Source organism: Lissotriton helveticus, chromosome 1_1 (genome assembly GCF_964261635.1).
Source record: "Lissotriton helveticus chromosome 1_1, aLisHel1.1, whole genome shotgun sequence".
NCBI lineage: Eukaryota > Metazoa > Chordata > Amphibia > Caudata > Salamandridae > Lissotriton > Lissotriton helveticus.
The window spans coordinates 720,750,277-720,773,880 of NC_136057.1; the positions used below are offsets into that span (position 1 = coordinate 720,750,277).

General features: G+C 42.2%; 1 protein-coding gene across 2 annotated transcripts in view; it reads right to left on the reverse strand.

Annotated features, from left to right (window-relative positions):
• The window catches only part of NAV3 (neuron navigator 3), a 1,248,418-nt gene that overhangs the window by 554,123 nt on the left and 670,691 nt on the right, over positions 1-23,604 (reverse strand). For both annotated transcript variants that reach the window (XM_078674251.1, XM_078674250.1), the window contains exons 10-11: positions 1,826-1,934; positions 1,230-1,613 (exon numbers count right to left, since the gene is read on the reverse strand). In XM_078674251.1, the coding sequence (XP_078530377.1) occupies positions 1,230-1,613; positions 1,826-1,934 (493 nt within the window). The remainder of the gene's footprint in view (positions 1-1,229; positions 1,614-1,825; positions 1,935-23,604) is intronic.

The window sequence follows — 23,604 nt, forward strand, 5'->3', positions numbered from 1 at the left end:
GCGTGCTCAAGGTCGAGGATTCTTTGAAAGCTTGTGGGCAACCAAAAACTAGTGCAGCCTTGAGAAATAAAAAGTTAACAGTTATAAATCCATTTGAGTGGCGCTTTAATGACATTTTTGGCTCTAAGAATGATACTTATAATTGCTACCTTGCATTAATAAGGCTTAGGATACTATGTTGGCTTTAGCCCTCTGCATTTTTGAAAAACACAATATCCAAGGAGAATACGAAAAATCATATTTTCAGGATATGCAAATCATATATAATACATTACAGGATTGTAAATGTGGTTACACTACAGCTGCTGACAGAAGTTAAAAAGGATTAGTTATTTTAAATTTTAATTTCGGGTTTGCTAAGACCTTTTGATTTTAGTAAAATTAGTGTATTTTTCTATATTAGGGCTTTCAGCCATCCACCTTCATTCCTTGGTCAGTTGTTGCGCCACTCATATTTTCTTTCACCCCTACACCATGGGGTCAGCCCACTTCAGTAATTGGCTCTTCACTGTGATAACTGCAGTCTGCCCTTCACAAGGTCTGACTTTTTTATCAGGCTGCACTACTCAAAAAAATGTTGGTTATATTGTCTGAGAACTAGGTGTATATTAAAATATTGCTCAAAACAATCTCTTAAGTCTCTCCCAAGCAGCATTTCAACTTACAACCCAGATTTAACAGTTGCAGCCATAGTGCCAACAGAACACTTGTGTTTAATGTTTGCACTAAGCAAATCATTTGTCACTGAATATCACATAAGTCGCTCCTGTCTACGTGGAACTACTCTGTAGTCGAAAACAAACTTAGTTTTTGCTGACATAGATATAACAACAATTTCTGGAAGCCATTTTGAATGATATGCCCTTGTGAATAGAAGATTACGGTGAAACTTTACTCATATTCACATTGAGGCCAATCAACAAGACCATGGCTAAAGTGATATTAATTTAATGGCACATATCTATTTTTTTTAAACGTCACCTCGACACTCTGAAAAAACCTTTTTATGTCCAATCAAAAGAAAACTATATGGGTCTGATCCGTGAATTGAAGGTATGCATCCCTGATTAGTAACACCGACAATGGCTTAAACATCTTCTCCTCTTGCCTAGCACTTAGGTAGGCTGGTGAAATAACATTTTTATCCCAAAATAATTGCGACTGTGTTGTTACATGGTTTTGCAAGTGTGGGTGGAGATGACAAAAAAGTATCTGTTGGATTCACTTACCCACTATTGATGTCATCAGTTCGTAGACTCTTCCCAAGAATGTCTCCATCACTCATGTATCCACTGACATCGACTTCAGAGGACATTTCCAGATCGTGATTTCCTTTGTCATTAATTTCCATTTGCGACATATTACCAAGGCGAGAAATAGCTGCCCGGCGCAGAGGTGTGGTATACATAAAGCGTGAGGGGTCGGTATGAATGAATCGACTTGTGCTGCTGCGCGAATAGCTACCAACTAAAGAAGGGGCATCCCCTGCCTGTAGCCGAGGACTGGCCTGCCCAAGCCTCCATGTCACAGGTGTACTTCTGGTCGTCAAGCTTGGTATACTCCTCCCATTTACTTCAGTTGTTATGGTGCTGTCAAAAGTGGTCTCTAATGTGCTGTTAAAAATAAATAAGATCCAATTACCTACATGTGACTTAAAACAAAGAATGTCCTAAGACCTATATGACAAAGGTTGATTAACTTGGTTTAAGCTAATGGATCGGAAAACACTTGTCTAGGAGTGTACACATTTTGTTTTACTTCTACAAAGAAAATTTTTTGCTGTATGCAGAGCTCAACTTACATAAGATTAATGCAAACATCTTACCTGTGACTAATCTGAGTCCCTCGAAGGCTAGACATAGTTTCTTCCAAATTTTGTCTCAAATCTGCTATATTTTTTACTGTTCTCATTCTCCGCGCTTCTGGGTCTTCTCCTTAAAAAAATATTTTTAGGGTTACATAGAGCAATACATAAGTTGTTTACTTCTGACATGTGTTTGAACATATCTTTGCATTCCTTCAAAGGAGGCTACATCTTATTGTTCTAGGTGCTTTCTTTTAACCCATCATTTACATTCTGCTGCTTGAGATCACTGAGCATGAATGGCAATTCCCTCAAAATACCATAGGTAGTGGAGGTGACATGATGCCCCCTTTCATAGTCGCCTCCCCGGGTGACATTACAAGGTTGACCTCCTCTCACAGTCCTAGCTCCTTACAGCTACATATTTGCTGCTGAGGGATTAAGTGAAGCAAAAGGAGTCAAAATATCTGAATCCATATTTTCTTATGTTCCTGCCACTGCCTTTGTAATCTAGGCCCCGTGGTAGCAATGACAGTTAAAGGATATTAAAGGACACTACATTTTTTATGGTACTCACTCGATCAATCACATTAGAACAGAAAGGATCGGGGCAGTACACATCTTTGCCTTAGGCCTTAGGCCATTTCCTATCCTGATCTTATCAGATAGAGCACCATCCTTATTCAGTTCTACCTGGTCCCCATTCTCATGATGGAGTTCTTAATGTATAATTAAAAACCCACATGGTATCCCCATCTTGGTCAGGTCTGCCCAAAGTATCTCATGGGTCACCAAATTAAAAGCGGCCCGAAAATCTACAAAACAACAAAAAGAATTGGCATTCATATCAATTGGCTTCCTTGCTATGGACCATATACTAAAGCAATGATTTACAGTGGAGTGACCTGCCTTACAACCACCTTGTTTGTTGGGTATCAATCCTTCATCATCAGTCCAGTCTTTCAATCTTCCCAAGATTTACTTGCTAAAGACGTTCTCCTTCACATCCAGCAAATGTATCAATCTATAATTCTTAGGATCGAGGAGAGAGACCTTTTTATAAGTGGGGTTGATGACAGCAACTTTTTGGTACAACTCATGTATTTATTATTGGAGTAAACAAAATTATCAGAATCTCACACCACCAATCAACATTATTTTTTTATCAATAGAGCTGGTAAGTTATCAGGATCCGCTGCTCTAAACAGGGACAGTGTTTCAATCACCCTCTTTATATTTTTGAGTGATAACCTAATAAAAATTTCGATATCAATTGCATATTCCCCAATTCTTGATTTCTGAATGCTTTCTTCATACATATTCTCTAAATCGCATTGCCATACTTCCTCAGGGACCATTCCTTCTATTCTCGGTTGTTTATTATCTATGCCCCTATGAACCAGAAAAAAAAATTTCCTTACACCTTTAGTAATATTTGCTTCCATCAACTCATTCCAATTCACTTTATAAAAAACCCTTTACTTTTATTTGATTGTTTTTTTATATTTTTGACGGGCCTTACGAACCATCTCTAACAGCTCATCATCTTTTCCCTTCCTCATTGAAAGTTCCAGCTTTCTAACTTGAACCTTCAAATGGTGGCATTTGACATCAAACTATCTGTTCTTATTTAGCAAATGTTTCTAATCTCCTATTGACTTTTCCTATCAAATCGTCGATCCACAGGTATACACTGGATAACTTTGGTGATTACCCCCAAATTAAAATGTAAGACTTCGGAAATGTCTCTGTTTTGTAAGAGTTCGATGGGGTTCAGTTGAATGTTCCTTAGTCTGGCCATCACTTCTTCATTTAACCTTGATTTTAACTGTTTATAGAATGTCATGTCTTTAATCGCCACAACTAACTCCTTTCTTATGCTCTTTACCTTGCACTGGACTTCTAAGGGGAAATATTCACTGAAGTTTACATTTAACGCCCTAAACTACTTGATTACATAACAATACCAGACTGGAATAAAAACAATCATTTGGGCATTTCTGTAGTTCAATGCAGAACATTTAGAGAGAAGGAACATTGCTCGCAAACCTGCCATTCAAGCAAGTTAAATGTGAATTATACATTACATCGGACCAAAGCTTGTCCATATTATTACATACTCTTAACAGGGAAAGCAGCAGGGTATGTTATACACGTTAAGCAACTCATACTCGTCTTTCTTTTGAGTTTTTGGTCTAATTCTTGCATTAAAGTCACCCATAGTTAGTAACAATCATCTCGAATAAAAATCCATACATTGTTCAATATCCTCTTTAAAATGTAGCTGCTGATTTACATTATTCACCTTATCTTCTTTTTGCACATATACATTCACCACTATAAAATATTTATTGTCATCAGAATTTTGATATGTCTACTTTATTTATTTGCACTCAATCACATTTTGCAGGCAGTTGTCTCATATCTTTTGCTATTTTTAAGGAGGCTAGGGTTAGGAGCTCTCCAAAAGGATGCCCCTGTGTGCTTACTCCGGTTTCTTTATTAGATTGGAAGAAGTTTTCACATTATTCCATCTCACCACCTAACTACATTTCTTACGTACATAAAAGTTCATAATGTATTAACATCATCTCAAGATTTCTTGTTTTCTTTAACCGTTTTAATCCAAATGCGTTCCGGCGAGCTGTTTTTAGGTTATGGGGAGGGCACCACTTCCTAATCTATGTCGCTTAGCTTGCCCCTCTGGTGTTCAGAAGGTTTATTGGTTCGTGGGTCCAGGTGGTCAACTTATGCACTTTGATTTTTGCTATGATTCTTTACCCTTACCATATAGATTTTTTTCTCACCATCAATTTTCAACCTGTCACGTTCTGCCTGGCAAGCATCTCTTATCCTTTCTGAGGATAAGCCTGCCTAGCACTTGAGGAAATTTGGACAGACACACTATTTTAGTAATTTCCTTCCTATCATTTCTTTTCACAAACCCAGCCCTTCTTCCATCTTTGGATGAAATCGCCTCAAGGTGTTTACATTTCCTAAATATCTTAACAGGTTGCTTCTATTTAGTAACTTCAATTTGGCCTATTTTTTTCAACTATCCATATATAATTCAAACTTTTCTTCCCCCTGTATGGCATTGGGGATTTTGCTGATATGCTGTTTGGCCTGTACTACCAGTTTAATTTCCTCAACTTCCACTACCCCTTTTATTGCCACTTCTGCACCAACATTGGGTAGTGTAAAACAAAAATGGAGGTTGCCTCCCTTTGGATATTGTCTAGAATTTCCACTATCTTCTCCACTGGTTTTACCAGGGCTGGCATATATTCATTTATAGATTTTAATTAATCTGCCATTGATTTTAAATACTGATTTGATTTTGTATTGCCTTGTTATTTAATAGGACTGATTCTAATATCCCATAAAGGGTTTTCTGCACAAGTAACATAATTTCCAACACAGACGTGGACGGCCATGCAGATATTTCATGTATATTGTTCAGGGATTCACTACTTAATCCTCCATGCGAGTTAATCTTTGGATGTCGATATTTGCAAGTACATATATTTTCACCCCAATCTCTTGTATGATATTCCCATAAAATGTACTCTGTGATTGATCAATACTGCCACTAGATAAGTGGGTATCTTCCCCTAGTGCATTCCTTCTTATTGCAGCCCCCTTGGATTCCATCTAAAGGTTTACGGGAAAAAGAAAGTTTGGGGGCTACTATGGCAGCCTCCGTGCACCAGGACTCCCTTAACTGTAACCCGCTTTGTAACAAGAGCACTCCTTCACGCAGTGAGACATTATCCGTCCTTGATATATCTTTCTTAAGTGTTTCTCCCTCTTTTCTCCTCTTGAAATGCCTTCCCACAAACTGTGTTATTAAGGTAGCTAATTCTGTTACAGAAGGAGTTAACCTTGACCTGTCACTTCCTTCCGAGGTCTGGTTCAAAGACAGTAGAGACTTTTTATCGCCCTCTTTTTTACTCACTTCGCCTTCAATTATTGGTCTTGAGACATTAGGGACCTCCTTTCCACAACTCCTTGTCGAATCACATAACTCTTGTCTCACTCTTTCCCTTCATATGGATGTTTCTTTTTTAGAGGCTGATTTGGGCAGTTTCACTTGTCTTTTCCTATTTATAGGCATCGCCGTATTACTTATCTGAACTTCTTAGGCTCTAAACGCAAATACAAATAAAGTCAATATATTTACCAAAGATTTAGGATGCAATACTACACTTTATACTAGTATTGCATTTCCCAAAACCTTGACATCCTCAGACAAAGCCCTTCAAGTTGCAAGGCATTCCATGCCTTACGCGGAAAATACTGGCACTGCTGCATCCTGGCACAAGTTAAATATGGAGGCACACAAATATTTGATTAATGGCACACCCCATCACTTTCCACTTTCGAAGCACCAACAAATCTTCCCCAGATCTTCTACTCCTTTCCTGGGGGCACAGTGAGATCAAGGATAATTTTCTTATAGTTCCCGTCTTCCTATAATTTGCAATGATAGGTTTCCAACCAACGAATACAATCCAAGTCTCTCTTATTTAAAAATTCGTTTTTTTTAATTAAGCGCTAAAATTTCGATTCTGAAAAGATACTACTCCAATTCATTGGAACTCCAGTGACCTAGGTGTGGGCCACTGCCATCCACCCTGACTGGATGCTTCTTGTGCAGAAATCCATTCAAACAAGATACATTTGCAGTCACTTCCTCTGGGAATTTATACCTTAACACCTCCCTTGCTCTGCTGACACAGCCATGTGCAATAAGATCGATTTGTATAAATACAGGTACAGAGTCCCCGCACCTCCCCTGACAATAGGCGAGTAACCTTCCTATGTTACTAGCAATTAAAAAATAGATCTACGGTTCCTTTCTTGATTATTCATAGAAACTGAATCCTAAAATACGCATTAAAAAAAGGTACAACGGTAATCCTATTGGTTACCCCTAGTTGGGTGATGGGTTGCATGGATTGTTCTCTCTCTTGGCTCTAAGATGGATCCTACTCACCTCTAGCGTTCTTTTCCGGTCTTTAGACCACAATATCATACGCTGGATGCGCCCATCTGTAGAACCTCTGTAAATATCTTTAGGCACTTAGTTAAACATCGAATAAAGTGTTAACTGCATTGCAATACGAAATGAGGGTGGTTAAGTCACAACTCTGTGATCATAATTATAACCTAAGGTCACGATTTTCAATATGTCCCCTCTACACAGATGCTTTTCCTTAATCTAAATAACGGGACTTGTGCAGTTTATAATAACTAATGTTGGGCAACGCTGTATGTGCTTGTTTTTCTCCTTACATGACACTATCATCATTGACTTCATCTGAACCGTAGCATGAACGTATGTATATCTACTTGCATCTGATTTTTCATGATTATCCTTGTGTGGCTATCTCTTTACCAATGTGAATGACTCGTATTTCCAAAAATTGGAGGTAAAATTACGTAATGACTTTATTATGACATGGTTCATGGACATAATATGTAAATTATTGTATTCCTTCCTCTCTTTTATGAAACTGGAATATCTTGAAATAACTTGAATAATGTATCTTATGGCTATGATTTTCTTTTTCTTTTCTTTGTTGCATACACTTTGATAATATTTTCATTTACTTTCTCATTTTCTTATTGTTTTTTCCTTATTGCTTTCAGAACAGTAACATATGTAATATCGATTGTTCTTCATCGCTATTTTGTTATTTTTCGTTTCTTTTCCACTCTTTCTTTTCTCTTAACTTTTTTATTCAATGTGAAAAATTATTTTTATACACCAGTCTTAATGTTTCTTTACCATATGTCCATTATGCTATGTATATAGAACTTTTTACCTTGCAACCCAGAGGAAGCCCCAGACTTATGTGTTCTCGTCTTATTTTTTTTAATGACTCTGAAAGTGAAAGAGTCTCCTTTCAAATAAATACTGGATTTAATACAATGAATTTTCCTAACTATTACGAATATTCTTACTTGTCCCAGTACACTTCTCAGCTATTGAATGAATAGGGAAGGGGTTTCCCTTTGCCAAGGAAAAGTGGCCTCATAACTATCTTCATTAGTACACGGGGGGGCACAATAACTGGATATATTACCCCTTCAAGCTCTGGAATACTTCAGAGGAAAATTTACAAAGGCAAATAAAATATCTTATCACATTACCCGAGTTTTCACTCAAAGTACATGCCTCACATTTGGGCAACTCACAATGTTATAATGTTGCACATCTGGCTAAACGCACAGCAACAGAGAAAAGTCCTAATTCTACACATTTAAGATAAAGGTAGAGCAACAGAGCAGACAGTGGTTACTCCTTGATTAGGGCAGAAAAACATCTCCCCTCCACCCCCTTCGTAAATACAATGTCTTTATTACCATTTTATTATAAAGAATGCCGGTGCCAGTCCAGCCCAAGTATGAGGGCAGGGGTAGAGCCATTCCTGCAGATTGGCAGCAGGGATGATTTGGCTGAAAGTTTGAAGTATAATGTCAGATTGGCCTGCCATCTTGGGACGGCTAGCCCGACACATGTTCTTTCCAACACAAATGTAGTTACACAACCAGGTGGAGCGCAGACACAGGCCTCCAATCTCATAAGGAGCACTGGGTTCAACCAATCCTAACACTTCTCTCATGCTGATTACTATTATAAGCACTATCAAAGCAACTCTTGGACTGGTTAGGTTAGTTAGCTCTGCTTTGGGACCACGCAGTTGGAGCCACGGACTGACCTCGTGGACTGGAGAAGATGAGAAATGGCAAACCGAAGGCATCAAGCCACTGTGAAAGTCACAAATTCTGCTATATTAAAGTGAGTAGATTCTAAAATTATTTATATAAAATTTTAGCTCCAAAACACTAAGGTCAGCGAGTTAGTTCCTGTTTATATTGCAGGTGGTTATCTTAATTGTGCATTCCCTAAAAGTGTTGGTTTTATCCAGGAACTGGAGCTGAGGCGGAAGGCCCTCATAATGACTGCAAGTGGGTCAAAAAGGTGTTCAAAGTACATGAACATCTAATCTTTGGCCTCTCTGCAGAGTAAACATAGCAATGTCACATATTAAAGTTCAAATTTTAAATTCTGAGTAAATCTGTGAGATGGAGCTACACAATTTTCAAAATTATAACAAGACGAAAGTAGAAGAAAATACAGTGCTTACAGACGAGTCTGACAAATGCAAAAATAACAATTGATGGAGGAATGCTGAACAAAGTCAGACATTCATCCCCACTACAGAGATCTGGGCCTCAATCCATCATTTTTTTGCTCACCATGAGTTAGACCAGGTACCATTGGCGTGGGTCTCCCTTCCATTTTTTTGCTGTTGCCTCCTGTGTTTTTGCTCTGTTTTTGCTGGTCTAGATGCTTTGAGCACTTTGCCACTGCTTTTCAGTGCCAAAGGGCAAGTGCTCCCTATTGTAAATTGTTTAGATGGATTAGTAACTCCATGACTGGCTATTTGATGTACTTGTCAGACCCTAGTACAGTGCACCATGTGTGCCCATCTCCTGTCAATCAAATGCTGCTGGTGGGTTTGCAGCACTGGTTGTGTCACCCACAGAACCAGCTTGTAAAATATGGCTCAGGCCTGCCATTGCAGAGGCTGTGTATAGTCTGGGACTGCCACCTCGACTTGGAAAGTGCACACACTTGCCAGTCCCTTAACCTTCCATTTTCTACATGTTAGTCACCTCTAAGATAGGCCCAAGGTACCCCAATGGGCAGGGTGCTTTGAATGTAAAAGGTAGGAAATGCCCTGATGTGTGTGGCATGCCCTGATAGTGAATTACAGCCAATTCATGTTTCACTATTGCAAGACTACCTGTTCCCATAGGCCAGAATGGGCTATTTGATTATAACATCTTAAAATCCTAACTGACTCAGGGAACAAGGTAGAAATTCAGGTTTAGTATGCCTGAACTCAGAATGTTAAAATACATCTTTTAGTGAAGGTGATTGTTAGAACTGGGTGTCTCTAGTTAGCAGAGGTAGGAACCACTGTCCAAATAGGGACCCTTGCTTCTAGTCAGGGCAAGGAGATAACCCTCTGAGATAACCCCTGCTCACCCTCTAGGTAGCTTGGCACGAGCAGTCTAGGCTAACCAGAGGCAATGCGTAAAGTATTTGTACCAACACTCACAGTAACACAGTCAAAACACCACAAACTGACTCCACAACAGTTTAGAAAAAAAAAGGTATTTAAACTACACAAGACCAAAACGACAAAAATCCAACATACACAGTTCAAGAATATGGTTTCAAAAGAGTTCTTAAGGATTGCGATAAAGTTCTTTAAGTTGCGATAGAATAAACCACAGATGCGTGAAAGGTTCACAGTTGCGTCACGTTTACTCACAGTACCTTTTAGTTGCAACAAAGTTCCACAAGCAGAAGCTGGTGCGGTGGAAAACAAGCGATGCGTTGCTCCTGAGACCTTGGGGAGGCGATGCGACAACCCCGCTGCAGCAGCGGGCATGTTGCGACGAATCCGGTCTGTATGGGGAGGAAGGCCACTTGTATGGATTCCAGTGCGTAGGTTCCAGAGGAAGTCTGTTCTTGCAAAAGGCACGATGCGACGATCTCGTAGGGGCTGCGACGATCTCCGGGGCGACGATGCGCGGTCCAGCGGTGATCCTCTCTCTCGCAGCTCCTTGATGCGATGGTTTTGCGACGATGTTCGCAGCGACGTGATGCGGTACGCAAGCAAGTGGTGCGGCGATCTCACCCAGCGACGACAGGCTCTGCGACGACACTCGCAGCGATGTTCGACTTTCCCGCACCGGTCTGGTGCGTCCCGCAAACGAAGGATGCGACGGCTCTGGCAGCGGCGTCAGGCACTGCGACGATCTCGACCTTCGTAGCGGCGGGAAACTTCTCGCACTGTAGGGGATGCGCTCCGCAAGCGAGCGATGCGACACTTTTCAATTGCAAAAGTCTCTCAAGCTTAGTTTCAAGCTTCCCAGCACAGGTACAACTCCCAGAGGCCCCACTACTGGATCAAGCACTCTAGGAAGGACAGAACTCTCTCAGCAGAGTTCAGGGAAGCTGGGGGTGAAGTCCTTTTGTTCCTGGGACTTCAGAACAGGGAGCCAGCTCTTCTCAGGCCCTTGGAGATTCCTTCAAGACAGGAGACACAGCACACTAGCTAAGTCCTTCCCCTCTCCTTGGCAGCAAAGCAACAGCAGGTCAGTCCAGCAGAGCAACAGCAGGACAGTCTTCCCTCTTCAGTTTCAGCTTTCTCCTTGGCAGAGGTTGCTTCTTGATTCCAGGATGATCTAATTTTCTGTTGTCAGGGTCCTATACTTATAACCCTAAAGTCTTTGTTGTCACGGGGCATGTGGGCCCTGAGCCCGGTCTGAACCAGTTCTGGGTGTTTCCTGAGTACTTTGAGTTGCTGGCTTCATCTTTCCTTTCAGAGTGAGGGGCAGGGTCGTCAGACGCCCAGCAGGAGGTGGAGCCAGCATTGTGGAAGGCAGGCACAGCCCTATTCAGGCCCAGGTGCTAACTCCTCCCACCACTCCAGTTGCAAAAGCAGTCATTCAGCCTAGGGCTGACTCAGCCAGCCTCCTGGGGAATCCCCAGCCCCTGTCACTCTCAAACCAGACAGCCAATACACAAACAGGCCAAGGCACACAGAAGGGTCAGACAAGAGAACAGCAACTTTCTAAAAGTGCTGTTCTCAAACACAGGATTTAAAAACAACCTTTCCTAAAAGATGTGTTATTGAATTCTGAGTTCAGGGATACTAGATACTTATGACCCATCTTGTTCCTATGGGAAGAAATGCTGGAAGCCACTGTAGCCAGCATCCCCCATGTTATTCTATGGAGCAAGATAGCCTTACAATAGTGAAAAACGAAAATGGCTGCCATTCACTATCAGAGCATGTCACCTGCACTAGTACATGCTCTACCTTTTGCATACACTGCACCCTGCCCAGGGGGGTACCTTGGGCCTTCCATAGGGGTGACTGATGTGCACAAAAAGGGAAGGGTAGGCCTGGTCAGTGGGGACACTGACCAGGAGGACATGGCAGTTTCTAAACTGCACATAGGCACTGCAGTGGCAGGCCTGAGACACCATTTTAGAGCTACTCCTGTGGGTGGCACAATCAGTGCTGCAGGCCGACTAGTAGCATTTGTCATTACCAGCCCTGGCACACCCAGTGCACTTTACTAGGGACTTCATGGTGATACAAATATGCCAAACATGTATATCCAATCAGAATAACACTTTACATAGGGAGCACTTACACTCTGGCACTGATCAGCAGTGGCAGAGTGTCCAAAGCATCTAAACCAGCAAAAACGAAATCCAGCACAGCATCTAAAAATACAGGAGGTAGAGGCAAAAAGATTGGGGGGAAACAACGCCAAAGATGCCAGGTCTAACAGTGATTTTTGCATTCTGTGTTTTAAAATACCTCTTTTAGAAAGTAGGTATTTTCTTGCCTAACCATCCAGTATGTCTCTGCTAGATTTGTGTATTCCATGTTTGGTTTGTGAGGGACAGGGGGCTGGAGAGGGCCTTGGCTTCAGCAGTGTGACGGGACAGGGCTGGGCTAAATAGGATCTTCTGCATTTAATAGAGAGTAGGGGGAAGTAGATTTCCTTTCACTGCCCTGAGCCCTCATAGAATAGAGAGCAGGGGACAAACATTTCTTTTCACTGGCCTGAGCCCTCATAGAATAGACAGTAGGGGAGGAGATTTCCTTTCAGCTACCTGGGCCAGGTCTGCTCTCAAACAATACTGTCTCCACCTCCTGCCAGGAAGCTCCACCCAGGAGGACAGAACTAGTTTTGACTAGGTACAGACACTCTCTGTCTTCAGAGAACAAAGGATTTAGCAGTATAAATAATGGTGCCCAGACTTCTAGGAATCAAGGCAAACCTTTGCTGAGGAGAGAAACCAAGGAAGTTGAAGGAGGAGACGGCCCCTGCACTGGTGACTGTTTGGGATTGGCCTTCAGGGGTTACTTATTGCCAAAGAAAGGAGAAACAGAACTTTGTGTGTACTTTCACCATCTTGAGGAAGATCTTCAAGGCCTTGAAAGTGAGCTTTCCTCCTGTTCTGCAGTCTCAGGGACACAAGGACTTCACCACCAGCTTCCCCTGAATTCACTTGCTGGGAATTCTACCTGCAGTGAGGTGCCTGCTGTTGTTTGGGCTCCCTGAGAGACTGCTTGTCGCTGGGAGCTGGAAGCGCGACGCAAAGAGGAGAAGCATGTCGCCGCCACAGCAGTTGCCGTCGCATCGCCGACGAAGCGTGTCACAGCTGTTCGCAAACGCAGCGCAGACGAAATGTGATGCATCACTGGAGAAGCGCGCCGTCGCAGAGGTTAACGTCACATCACAGGAGAAGCGCGTTGCAGGGCCTGTCGCTGGTTCAAAGTTAATTGATTTCGCTGTACCGCCATCTGGCGTGCACGTATCGCATCAATGTTGTTGCATTGCATCCAAGATGCCATTTTGTCGCATTGCACCGTATCATTGCATCGAGCCGCCATCTTGTCGCCTCGCACCGGATCACAGTAAGAAACAGACACTTCGCCTCCTCTCCGGTAAGGAACTGACGCAACGCCTCCCCTGCACTGCAGTAAGTAACAGGTGCGCCACCTCCCCTGAAGCAAGGAACTGATGCATCGCCTTCCCTGTGACCATTTTGTTTGTATTGCGCAACGCATCCAAGGTACTTTGAGAGTAAAATGTTGAACTTACCATCTATATTGAATTAAGCTATTTCTATCATTTTAAAGTCTTATTTTTGATTACTGTATTGTGGATTTTTGTCATTTGGTCTAGTGTTAAGTCAAGTAAAGATTACTTATTTTTCTAAACTGGTGTGGTGTCCATTTGTGTTGTTTACACTGTATTACTGTATGTGTTCACAAATGCCTTACACACTGCCTCTGAGATAAGCCTGGCTGTTCGTGCCAAGCTACCAAGGGGGTGAGCAGGGGTTATTCAGGAGTGTATCCTCCTTTCCCTGACTAGATGCAAGGGTCCCTATTTGGACAAAGGTGTATAACATTGCCAACTAGAGACCCCCATTTCTAACACTATGCTATTCCAGTTTGGACCCAGCCATATGAAAAAGGGTCTTGACCCTGCTCCACATCGGACAATCCAGCCCAAACTGCCAGGCCAGGTCCTCCCTAGACTACAAACAAACATCCTAGGACCCATTTCATGATATCACCCCTCATCAGCCAGGCTAGCTTGACTCCAGTGGTATAGCAAGCACTGGACCCACGTCTGTGCAAAAATGATGGATTTAGGCCCAGATCTCTCTACTAGGAGTGATTGTTTGACATTGTTTAGCATTCCGTCCATCAATTGTTCTTTTTACAGGTGAGTGCGTGCATTGCATGTTTGGGGGTGGTGTAGTGAAGAAAATTCAAGGAAGTACATTCAGAAGAGAGTAAAAAGAGGGGGAAGAGGAAATGTATGAGGTGTAATGTATGCAGATGGATGAGGTGTGGAGAGAGAAAACAAAATTCACATCACAAAGTGCACATAACTGTAGACCAATACTCATTTCACAGGCCTCAGTAATATTTAATTCGCAGTTTCACAATTTCAGAATTTACATTTTTACAATGTAAATTATTTACAACAAAATCATTGCTGCTCTTTTACTGGTCAAGCCTCCTGCTTCCTGACAGTTGCTCCCCTTTTCCATTCTTTCAGGGGCGTCTGACCCTGCCGTGGAGCATGCACCTATCACAGTTTCCAGTTTGCGGTCAGTGTCCTTCCACTGGCTACGTGCTGCTACTGGTACTTATTATTATTTCTTTTTGCCATGCACTTTATAAGACTGCATGGCAATACACTGTCTCCCACCAGCCGCCCACCTCATGCTGACCCTTGTGGCTTTTTCTTACCCCTCCCACAGCTCCTTAGTGTTGCTTCGCCCTGCCCTCCTCCTTCTGTGCCTTGCTTTCTAGCCTTCCACACACCTCCCTGGTGTTGCACTACTCCCTACTGTCCGTTATTTCTGCATCTCCCTCATGCTTCTTACCCCATCTTCTGCTTTTTCAGACTGACTGGATTAAAGAAAAAAGCGCTATGGCACGATCAATGTTGGCCGCATCATAGTGCTTTTTTCCCTTTAGTTCAAGCCATGTTGAACAGCAGCCCGTGCTGCTATGCAACATGTCTAATAAAACATCGAGAAAGCCACTAGCTCTTGTTTAGGAGAAATCTATTGACTTTGGCATTGCTTGTTTGTGAAATTTTATTTGCTCCCTCCCTACATAAAAGTCATCCATAACTGTTACACATCACCACTTTCAAATGGCGACTTTCAAATGGCGCCAGCCGCCACTGAGAGTAGAGATCTAATTCTGCACATCTAGGATACAAGCACAACATCAGAGCATAGCCCTAATTCTGCACATTTGAGATAAAGCCACAGCAACAGAAGAGAGCTCAATATAGAGCGCATTAATGATTTAACAACACATTCTCTGGGGGCAATTGTGCATTCCATGATGACAGTCTGTCACTAAGCAATGAACACTGCCATCTAGGATACAAAATGTCAATGAGAAACGGGTTTATCTACGAATTCTCACATTATTTATATTAGAAAATGTGATGCGCCTCTTAAGTGCGGCGAAACAATATCCTATAATACTTGGATACAGAGATATTGAAGGCAGATGAGGGGGGACGAAATCATCTTGTCTGCCTATTGCCTTTTCTATCAAAGTGCTATACAATTTATTATGGTACCTCTTTTACGTTCTGCACTAAACCAAATGATAAAGCAATGCAGATGCTTATTTTATTATGTCGGGCCTATCACTTATTTTAGTGCTTCATGGCAAATATAGAAAATACTGACAAATAATTATTGTGCCCATTATTCGCTGTTAGCAAATGGTAGCGATAAAGTTAAGCAAGCACATCTTTTGCTCATCTCCTAACAGGAACAAATGTAAAAAACAATGGCAAAGCAATAATTTTCACACTCCGGTGCAAACAAAATAAAGAAAAAAATGCTGGATGCAATACAAAACAATTCGTTAAATAAAAAAAAAAAGGACTGGCTTATTGATGTAATGCATGGATGACATGATGGATTGCATACATGATGAAAGAATGAACTTGTCCGTTGTAAAATAATCCCTCATTAATTCCAATAGAGGCTGAAGGATATACTCAAAGAGCAAACCAAAAGGTGAGACTAAAACAGTCCCGTGGACTGATCCAAATTGTCACTGATAATGGCTCAAGCCAAACCAAAAGCTGAAAATTCCCGTGGTGAAGGGGCCAATGCTCAATATGCTGAACCAAACACCGTGCGTGGAATGCAATATAATTGTCATGAATTGTATAAGTGCCATTGCACATTAAACTTAAAAAATGGATACAAAACTGACTTGAAGCAATTTTTTAAAACGTTGTGACGAGATCTAAATTAGTCTCCAACTCTGTTCTACAAATTGTATGGTTACCCTCCCTGATTTTTGCTCATGGATGCTGGACCCCAAGCATTGCACTTAGAAAAAAAAAAAAAAAATATATATATATATATATATATATATATATACATATATATTCACGCTACCAATTCTGTCAGCTCAGAACAGGAATTCGGGCACACAGGAAGCATCTATCGATGTTGTTTATTCAGCAGATGATATGAGAAACAGTCGCGTTTCGGATATACTCCTTCGTCAGTGTTACATCAGTTGACAATCAAACACCATTTTTAAACGTTCCGCGTCACTGAGATGACGACAGCGACGATGGGTTAGCTTAGCAGGATCAATTCAGAAACGTCAGCCATCTTAGCCTAGTCATTGTCGAAATACCGACATGTATATGTGTATATAATTCAAGGGATGGTAGGGTGAGAAACATACTTTTGCTTTTTAAGCCCACCCAAAGTCGTAAACATAAACGGACAATGTTAAGAATCTCGCCGTGGATCGGCAAAAGTCCAAAAATTTTCGGAGGCGGGTGTAAGTAAAGTTACTTTTCGAGATATCATGAGAGAGAAATCTCCACTTAGATATTATACATCCGCATACCCCGTAATTGGAAAATAAAATATAGCCGTGTATCGGCATGACCAAATGACCGTTAGTATACATATGTACCTAAAGTATACTAACTCTCCTTCCTCCAGTTCCCCCCCGGTGGACCGAAGTAATGATCAAGCCACCTATTTCGACGACAAAATCGCCCGTATTCTAGCCTCCCTCCCATCTCCTGGTCCCGCCAGCCATTTGGACAATCCTCCACCTCCCAGCCAGACCGAAAATAATCCCCGCCCTCAACTTGCGACATTCAGGCCAGTAACTTACGTAGAGGTAGAACGAACCATGACCAAAATGAGAAGCGGATCACCTCTGGATCTGGCTCCCATTAGATTCCTCAAAACCGTGACCCCTGTCATCGTCCCCACGGTCATGGAGCTTATTAATAGCTCACTTGCCCAGGGATCTGTTCCTGCCAGCTGGAAGAGCGCCGTGGTAAAAGCACTCCTTAAAAAACCCCAGCTCGATCCAGCAGATATGGCAAACTACCGACCAATATCACTCCTTCCGGCAATCAGCAAGGTAGCTGAGAAACTGGTCAACGGACAATTGTCCCAGTTCTTTGAAACAAACAACGTCCTACGGGAATCCCAAACTGGATTTCGCCCGGGTCATGGCACAGATACTGCCCTCCTCGCCGTCATCGAGGAGGCAAGGCGCATACTGGATTCAGGAGGGTCAGTGGCAGTGATCCTCCTGGATCTCAGTGCAGCCTTCGACACAGTTAACCATCGTGTCCTTCTCCACCGACTCGCGGCAGCAGGGATCACCGGGACGGCACTCAGCTGGATAGAATCCTTCCTCACCGGACGCACGTTCCAGGTATGGGACGGCAATTACCACTCATCCACCATCCCCCTCACAGGCGGGGTCCCTCAAGGATCTTCCCTGAGCCCGACGCTTTTTAATGCATATATGGCCCCTCTTGAAGACGTGGTGACACCATTTGACATAAAAATGGTAAGCTACGCTGATGACACTCAACTGGTCGTCTCCTTATCCCAACTAGTCGACTACCCAGAGAACCTGGCCAACTGTCTCACACAAATCCACAGCTGGATGAGTGATTCATCATTAAAATTAAATGGGTCTAAGACGGAAGTGATGCTCCTGGGAAAACAATGGGCGACCATCCCCCCAACAGTCTGGCCTGACGTGTACGGAGAAATCCCTTCTCCGAAGCATGAAATCAAAACCCTTGGAGTGTGGCTAGAACCTGAGCTCACCATGAAGACGCAAGCGGCCAAAACTGCGGGTACCTGTTTTGGGCTCATGCGTACTACCCGTAAGATTCTCCCCTTATTACCACCTGCTTCCAGGAAACTCCTTATCCAGGGACTAGTATTGTCCCGTCTGGATTATAGCAATATGGTCTACCTCGGAGCCCCAGAGGCCACATTGACGAAACTGCAGCGGACACAGAACGCTGCGGCACGTCTGCTCATGAACCTTCCCTCGAGAGTGTCAGCAAAACCAGCCCTCAAGGCCCTGCACTGGCTCCCTGTGCGCCAAAGGGTGGAATTCAAAGCCATGTGCACGACACACAAACTAATCAACGGATCTGGCCCTGCGATCCTCAGCAGCTTGGTCACCCCGTACAAAGCATCCAGATCCCTCCGTTCGGAGAATGAGCACTTAGCCAACATCCCCAAATTCAAAAGGACACGCACAGGAGGACGACGATTCTCGGTTCAAGCGGCCATGGGATGGAACTCCCTCCCACGCACCCTCAGACTGGAATCCAGTTACCTGGTTTTTCGCAAAAAACTGAAAACGCACCTATTCCCGAAATAAATGTCCCTCCTCCCTTCCCTTCCCTCAATGGATATCAGCCTTTTTACAGCGCGGGGATGCCCTTGGGTCACCAGGCGCTATACAAATTGCTAAATAAATAAATAAATAAATATGTGATGGAAAACATCATTGTTATTGTTATATACCCCCGCACCTATGAACTACCCATACAGAAAATATTTGGACTAGAGAATAAAAAAGGAGCATTGCAATCTCATAATTACATCATTCAATATATCATTACTATATACAAATTCAATGCAGTTCAAATTCAGTAAAGAATGGTCATGTATGGCTATCCCAAGTGAACTGTTAATTCATCGCTACTGTTTAACCCATTAGGTGCTTTGGTCTGTAAATCTATGATATAGCGAGATTCTAATCTCCTCAGTCTCTGTAGCCTGTTTTGCCCCCTCTCGGGTTTATTGAAACATGATCAATGCCATAGTATTGGAGCAGCTCTCTATTGCTTTGGTGTCTCAAGGCAAAATGCCGTGCTACGGGGTAGTTCTCGCCCTTATTTACTATGGCCCGCTGATGTTCCAAAATTCTGACCTTCACATTGTGGACAGCCCTCCCTATGTATTTGAGTCCACAGGGACATACCAAACAGTACACCACAAATGGAGTATTGTATTAATTACTCTTGACATTAAGAGTTTATACACTTGCATAGATCACTCACAGGGCATCCAAGTTACAAGCTATTTCCTAAAAAAGAGATCACTGACATTTTCAGACCATAACATCATGTTACTGGAGCTTATTAATATTCGCCTGCACAACAATATTTTCCTGTTCCAGGGAGACCTATTCAGACAAATCTCAGGGACGGCGATGGGCACCTGCTTCGCCTCCAGCTACGCGAACTTGTTCGTAGGCTGGTGGGAGGAGCAGGTGGCCCTTGCCGGAACACATGCCAGGTGGGTTGACAATGTGGTTGTGTGGCGTCGATATATCGACAACCTTTTCCTGATTTGGAAGGGCTCTTCCAGCCAGGCTGAGGAGTTCATCAGTGATTTAAATACGAACACCTTGAACCTGAAATTCACACACGAGATGAGTACCACTACAGTCAATTACCTAGACCTAAGAGTATTCGTAAGGGAGGGGGTCCTAAGCACAGAACTCTATAGAAAACCCACCGCTGGGAACTCTACCCTGCACGCACAGATCAGTCACCCTCCCAGTCTGATCAAAAGTATCCCTTACGGAGAACTTCTCCGACTTAAACGGAATTGTGCTCATGATTCAGATTATGAGAAGGCAGCAGCTGACTGCTTATCCAGATTTAAGATCAGAGGGTATGAAGAAGGGTTATTGACATCTGCCTATAGGAAAGTCCAGGCCAAACCACGGGCAGAACTTTTGAAGGATAAGCAGGGAGTCGTAGCAAGAGACAATACGAACAAGAAGGATCATAAGGCTCAGTTTCGGAGGATCACCGGCTACTCGGAGGATGCACACAGTGTGAAACGCATCTTCAGACGTAACTGGCATATCCTGCAGACTGACCCGGTAATAGGTACGGATGTCCCGGAATCACCATTGATGACTTTCCGTAAATCGAAGTCCTTAAAAGACATCCTAGTACAAAGTCATCTGCCACCTATAGCGCCAAAAACAGGTACACTCAAGGATATGAGGGGCTTTTTCCCCTGTGGGAAATGTAAGGCCTGTGCCACGAGCAAAAGAACCCTGATCTACACAATCCCAGGTTGTTGGAAACCCAAAATGATTAGCAAATTCATCCCCTGTCTCACTCCATTTGTGGTGTACTGTTTGGTATGTGCCTGTGGACTCAAATACATAGGGAGTACTGTCCACAATGTGAAGGTCAGAATTTTGGAACATCAGCGGGCCATAGTAAATAAGGACGAGAACTACCCCGTAGCACGGCATTTTGCCTTGAGACACCAAAGCAATAGAGAGCTGCTCCAATACTATGGCATTGATCTTGTTCCAATAAACCCGAGAGGGGGCAACAGGCTACAGAGACTGAGGAGATTAGAATCTCGCTATATCATAGATTTACAGACCAAAGCACCTAATGGGTTAAACAGTAGCGAGGAATTAACAGTTCACTTGGGATAGCCATACATGACCATTCTTTACTGAATTTGAACTGCATTGAATTTGTATATAGTAACGATATAATGAATGATGTAATTATGAGATTGCAATGCACCTTTTTTTGTTCTCTAGTCCAAATTTTTTCTGTATGTGTAGTTCATAGGTGCGGGGGTATATAACAATAACAACGATATTTTCCATCACATATGTATACTAACGGTCATTTGGTCATGCCGATACACGGCTATATTTTATTGTCCACTTACGGGGTATGCGGATCTATAATATCTGAGTGGAGATTTCTCTCTCATGATATCTCGAAAAGTAACTTTACTTACACCCGCCTCCGAAAATTTGTGGCCTTTTTCGATCCACGGCGAGATTCTCAACATTGTCCGTTTATGTTTACGACTTTGGGTGGGCTTAAAATGCAAAAGTATGTTTCTCACCCTACCATCCCTTGAATTATATACACATATACATGTCTGTATTTCGACATTCACTAGGCTAAGATGGCTGACATTTCTGAATTGATACTGCTAAGCTAACCCGTCGTCGCTGTCGTCATCTCAGTGACGCGGGAACGTTTAAAAATGGTGTTTGAGTGTCAACTGATGTAACACTGATGAAGGAGTATATCCGAAACGCGTCTGTTTTTCATATCATCTGCTGAATAAATAACATCGATAGATGCTTCCTGTGTGCCCGAATTTCTGTTTTGAACTGACAGAATTGGTAGCGTGAATCTATTTCGCGGCAAGCACCGCCGCGTTCGGGCACCCGCCTGGGAGTGCCGGGTTAAAGGTGCATGTTGGAGCGGATATATATATATATATATATATATATATATATATATATATATATATATATATATATATATATATATATATATATATATATTACCTACTGGCGGTCGCCAGTAGGTAGTTATAGTTAGGATTGTTTTCCATAGGAAATCCGCAACATTCTATTGGGAATAACTTTGGCGCCGAATGAGGGATCTGCCTGTAATTTTGCTTAACTTTGCCTCGCTGCGCTTCGCTCCTTCCCTGAAAGCTTCGGGGGATCCGTCAAGCGGGGGCCGAGATAAAAGGGGGGTCCCAAAACGTGTTTTCCCCATGTTAATTTCCATAGGGCGGTTGGACTCACTTTTAGCACGAACGGCTGAATGGATTTCCACCAAACTTGGCAAAATTGTAGGGACTGGTACCCCGATGTGCCCTTGCTATGTCTCAAGATATATGCTCCAGTGGTTTTTACGAAAATTAACTTTGAAAAAATATATATTGGACTACATTGGGCTATATATATGTTAGAGCCCAAATGTAGCCCAATGTAGCCCAATGTAGCCCAAAGATGGCCATCAGAGACAAAAAAAACAAATATAGCCCCAATATCAGCCAGATGTAGCCCAACTATAGCCCAATGACAGAATGTCCCAGAGTGTTCTAAAGAACAACTAGAGCGCTAACAGTCTTACTAATGACAAAAGTATGGCACACCTGAAGTCATCTTGATTGGAATAAAGTGTTAACACTTAAAACATTTAATTTGCAAAGGAACAAAATGAGGGGGTTCATTTTGCCATAGAAATTATGATTAGTGCTGAAGAAAGAAAAATTAGGACACATTTTGAGTGACTTCTCAAATCCTCTTATATTTCATAAAAAACATTCTGATATGCAGTCTCCCAAGATGGCCACCAGAGACAAAAGAGCCCAAATGTAGCCCAAATATCAGCCAGATGTAGCCCAACTATAGCCCAATGACAGAATGTCCCAGAGTGTTCTAAAGAACAACTAGAACGCTAACAGTCTTATTTATGACAAAAGTATGGCACACCTGAAGTCATCTTGATTGGAATAAAGTGGTAACACTTAATACATTTAATTTGAAAAGGAACAAAATGAGGGGTTTCATTTTGCCATAGAAATTTTATATATATATATATTCACTGAAAAAACCATAGGTTATAGACCATATATAGTTAGGAATTAGCATTTAAAAAACCTTATTTTACTCACACAAAACCATTGAAATTCCATATATAGTTAGTTGCACTAACTATATATCGCGCACCCGCAATCCACTGCTGATCATGTCACATATTACATCATTCATGACATGGTCAGTGACATCACTGATGACATCACTGATGACATCTCAAATGACATCACTGATGACATCACTGATGACAACATCCAGTGACTGTATTTTTCTGTAAAGTTAAAATATGTCTTGAGTGGATGTATAAGTGTCTGGATGAAGGATTTAGTAGGTGCATGACTGACTGTATGAGTGAGTGATTAAATGTGTCTCACTGAATGCATGGGTTAGTGACTAAACTGTCTTAATTTGTGCATCATTATGTCTGTTGTTCTGTAAACTGCTGCATGTGTTGATCATTAGCTATACGAGAGGCTATATGTGTTATTAATTGGTTGCCCAAGTATTTCTATGGGAGATTGAGTTTGTGTGGGGGTGGCTGGAAGGTGTGTGACTCTATGCATAGATGTGTGAGCAGTTTATTCACTAGGTGTATGAGTTCAAGAGTGCATGTGGAAACAGCTACATGGGCAGTTGACTGTGTGCATGAGTGTATTGATGAGTGAATGGATATCTCAATGCTACATGTCATAGTAAGTACATATGTAAAACACAGTACATGTGAGAGTTGGCATATATAAATAACTGTGCATGAGAGCCACTGAATGAGTGAGTGGTTGTATCGATCATTGTGAACTTGTATCAGGGATTGTATAAGAGAGTAAATATGTGTTAGTATATGTTTCAATAAGTAAGGTGTGTTTAACTGTATAGTTGAAGAAATGGAGGTGAGATTGTTTCTTTGCATGACTGACTGGGTGTGTGAGTAACTCCATGGAT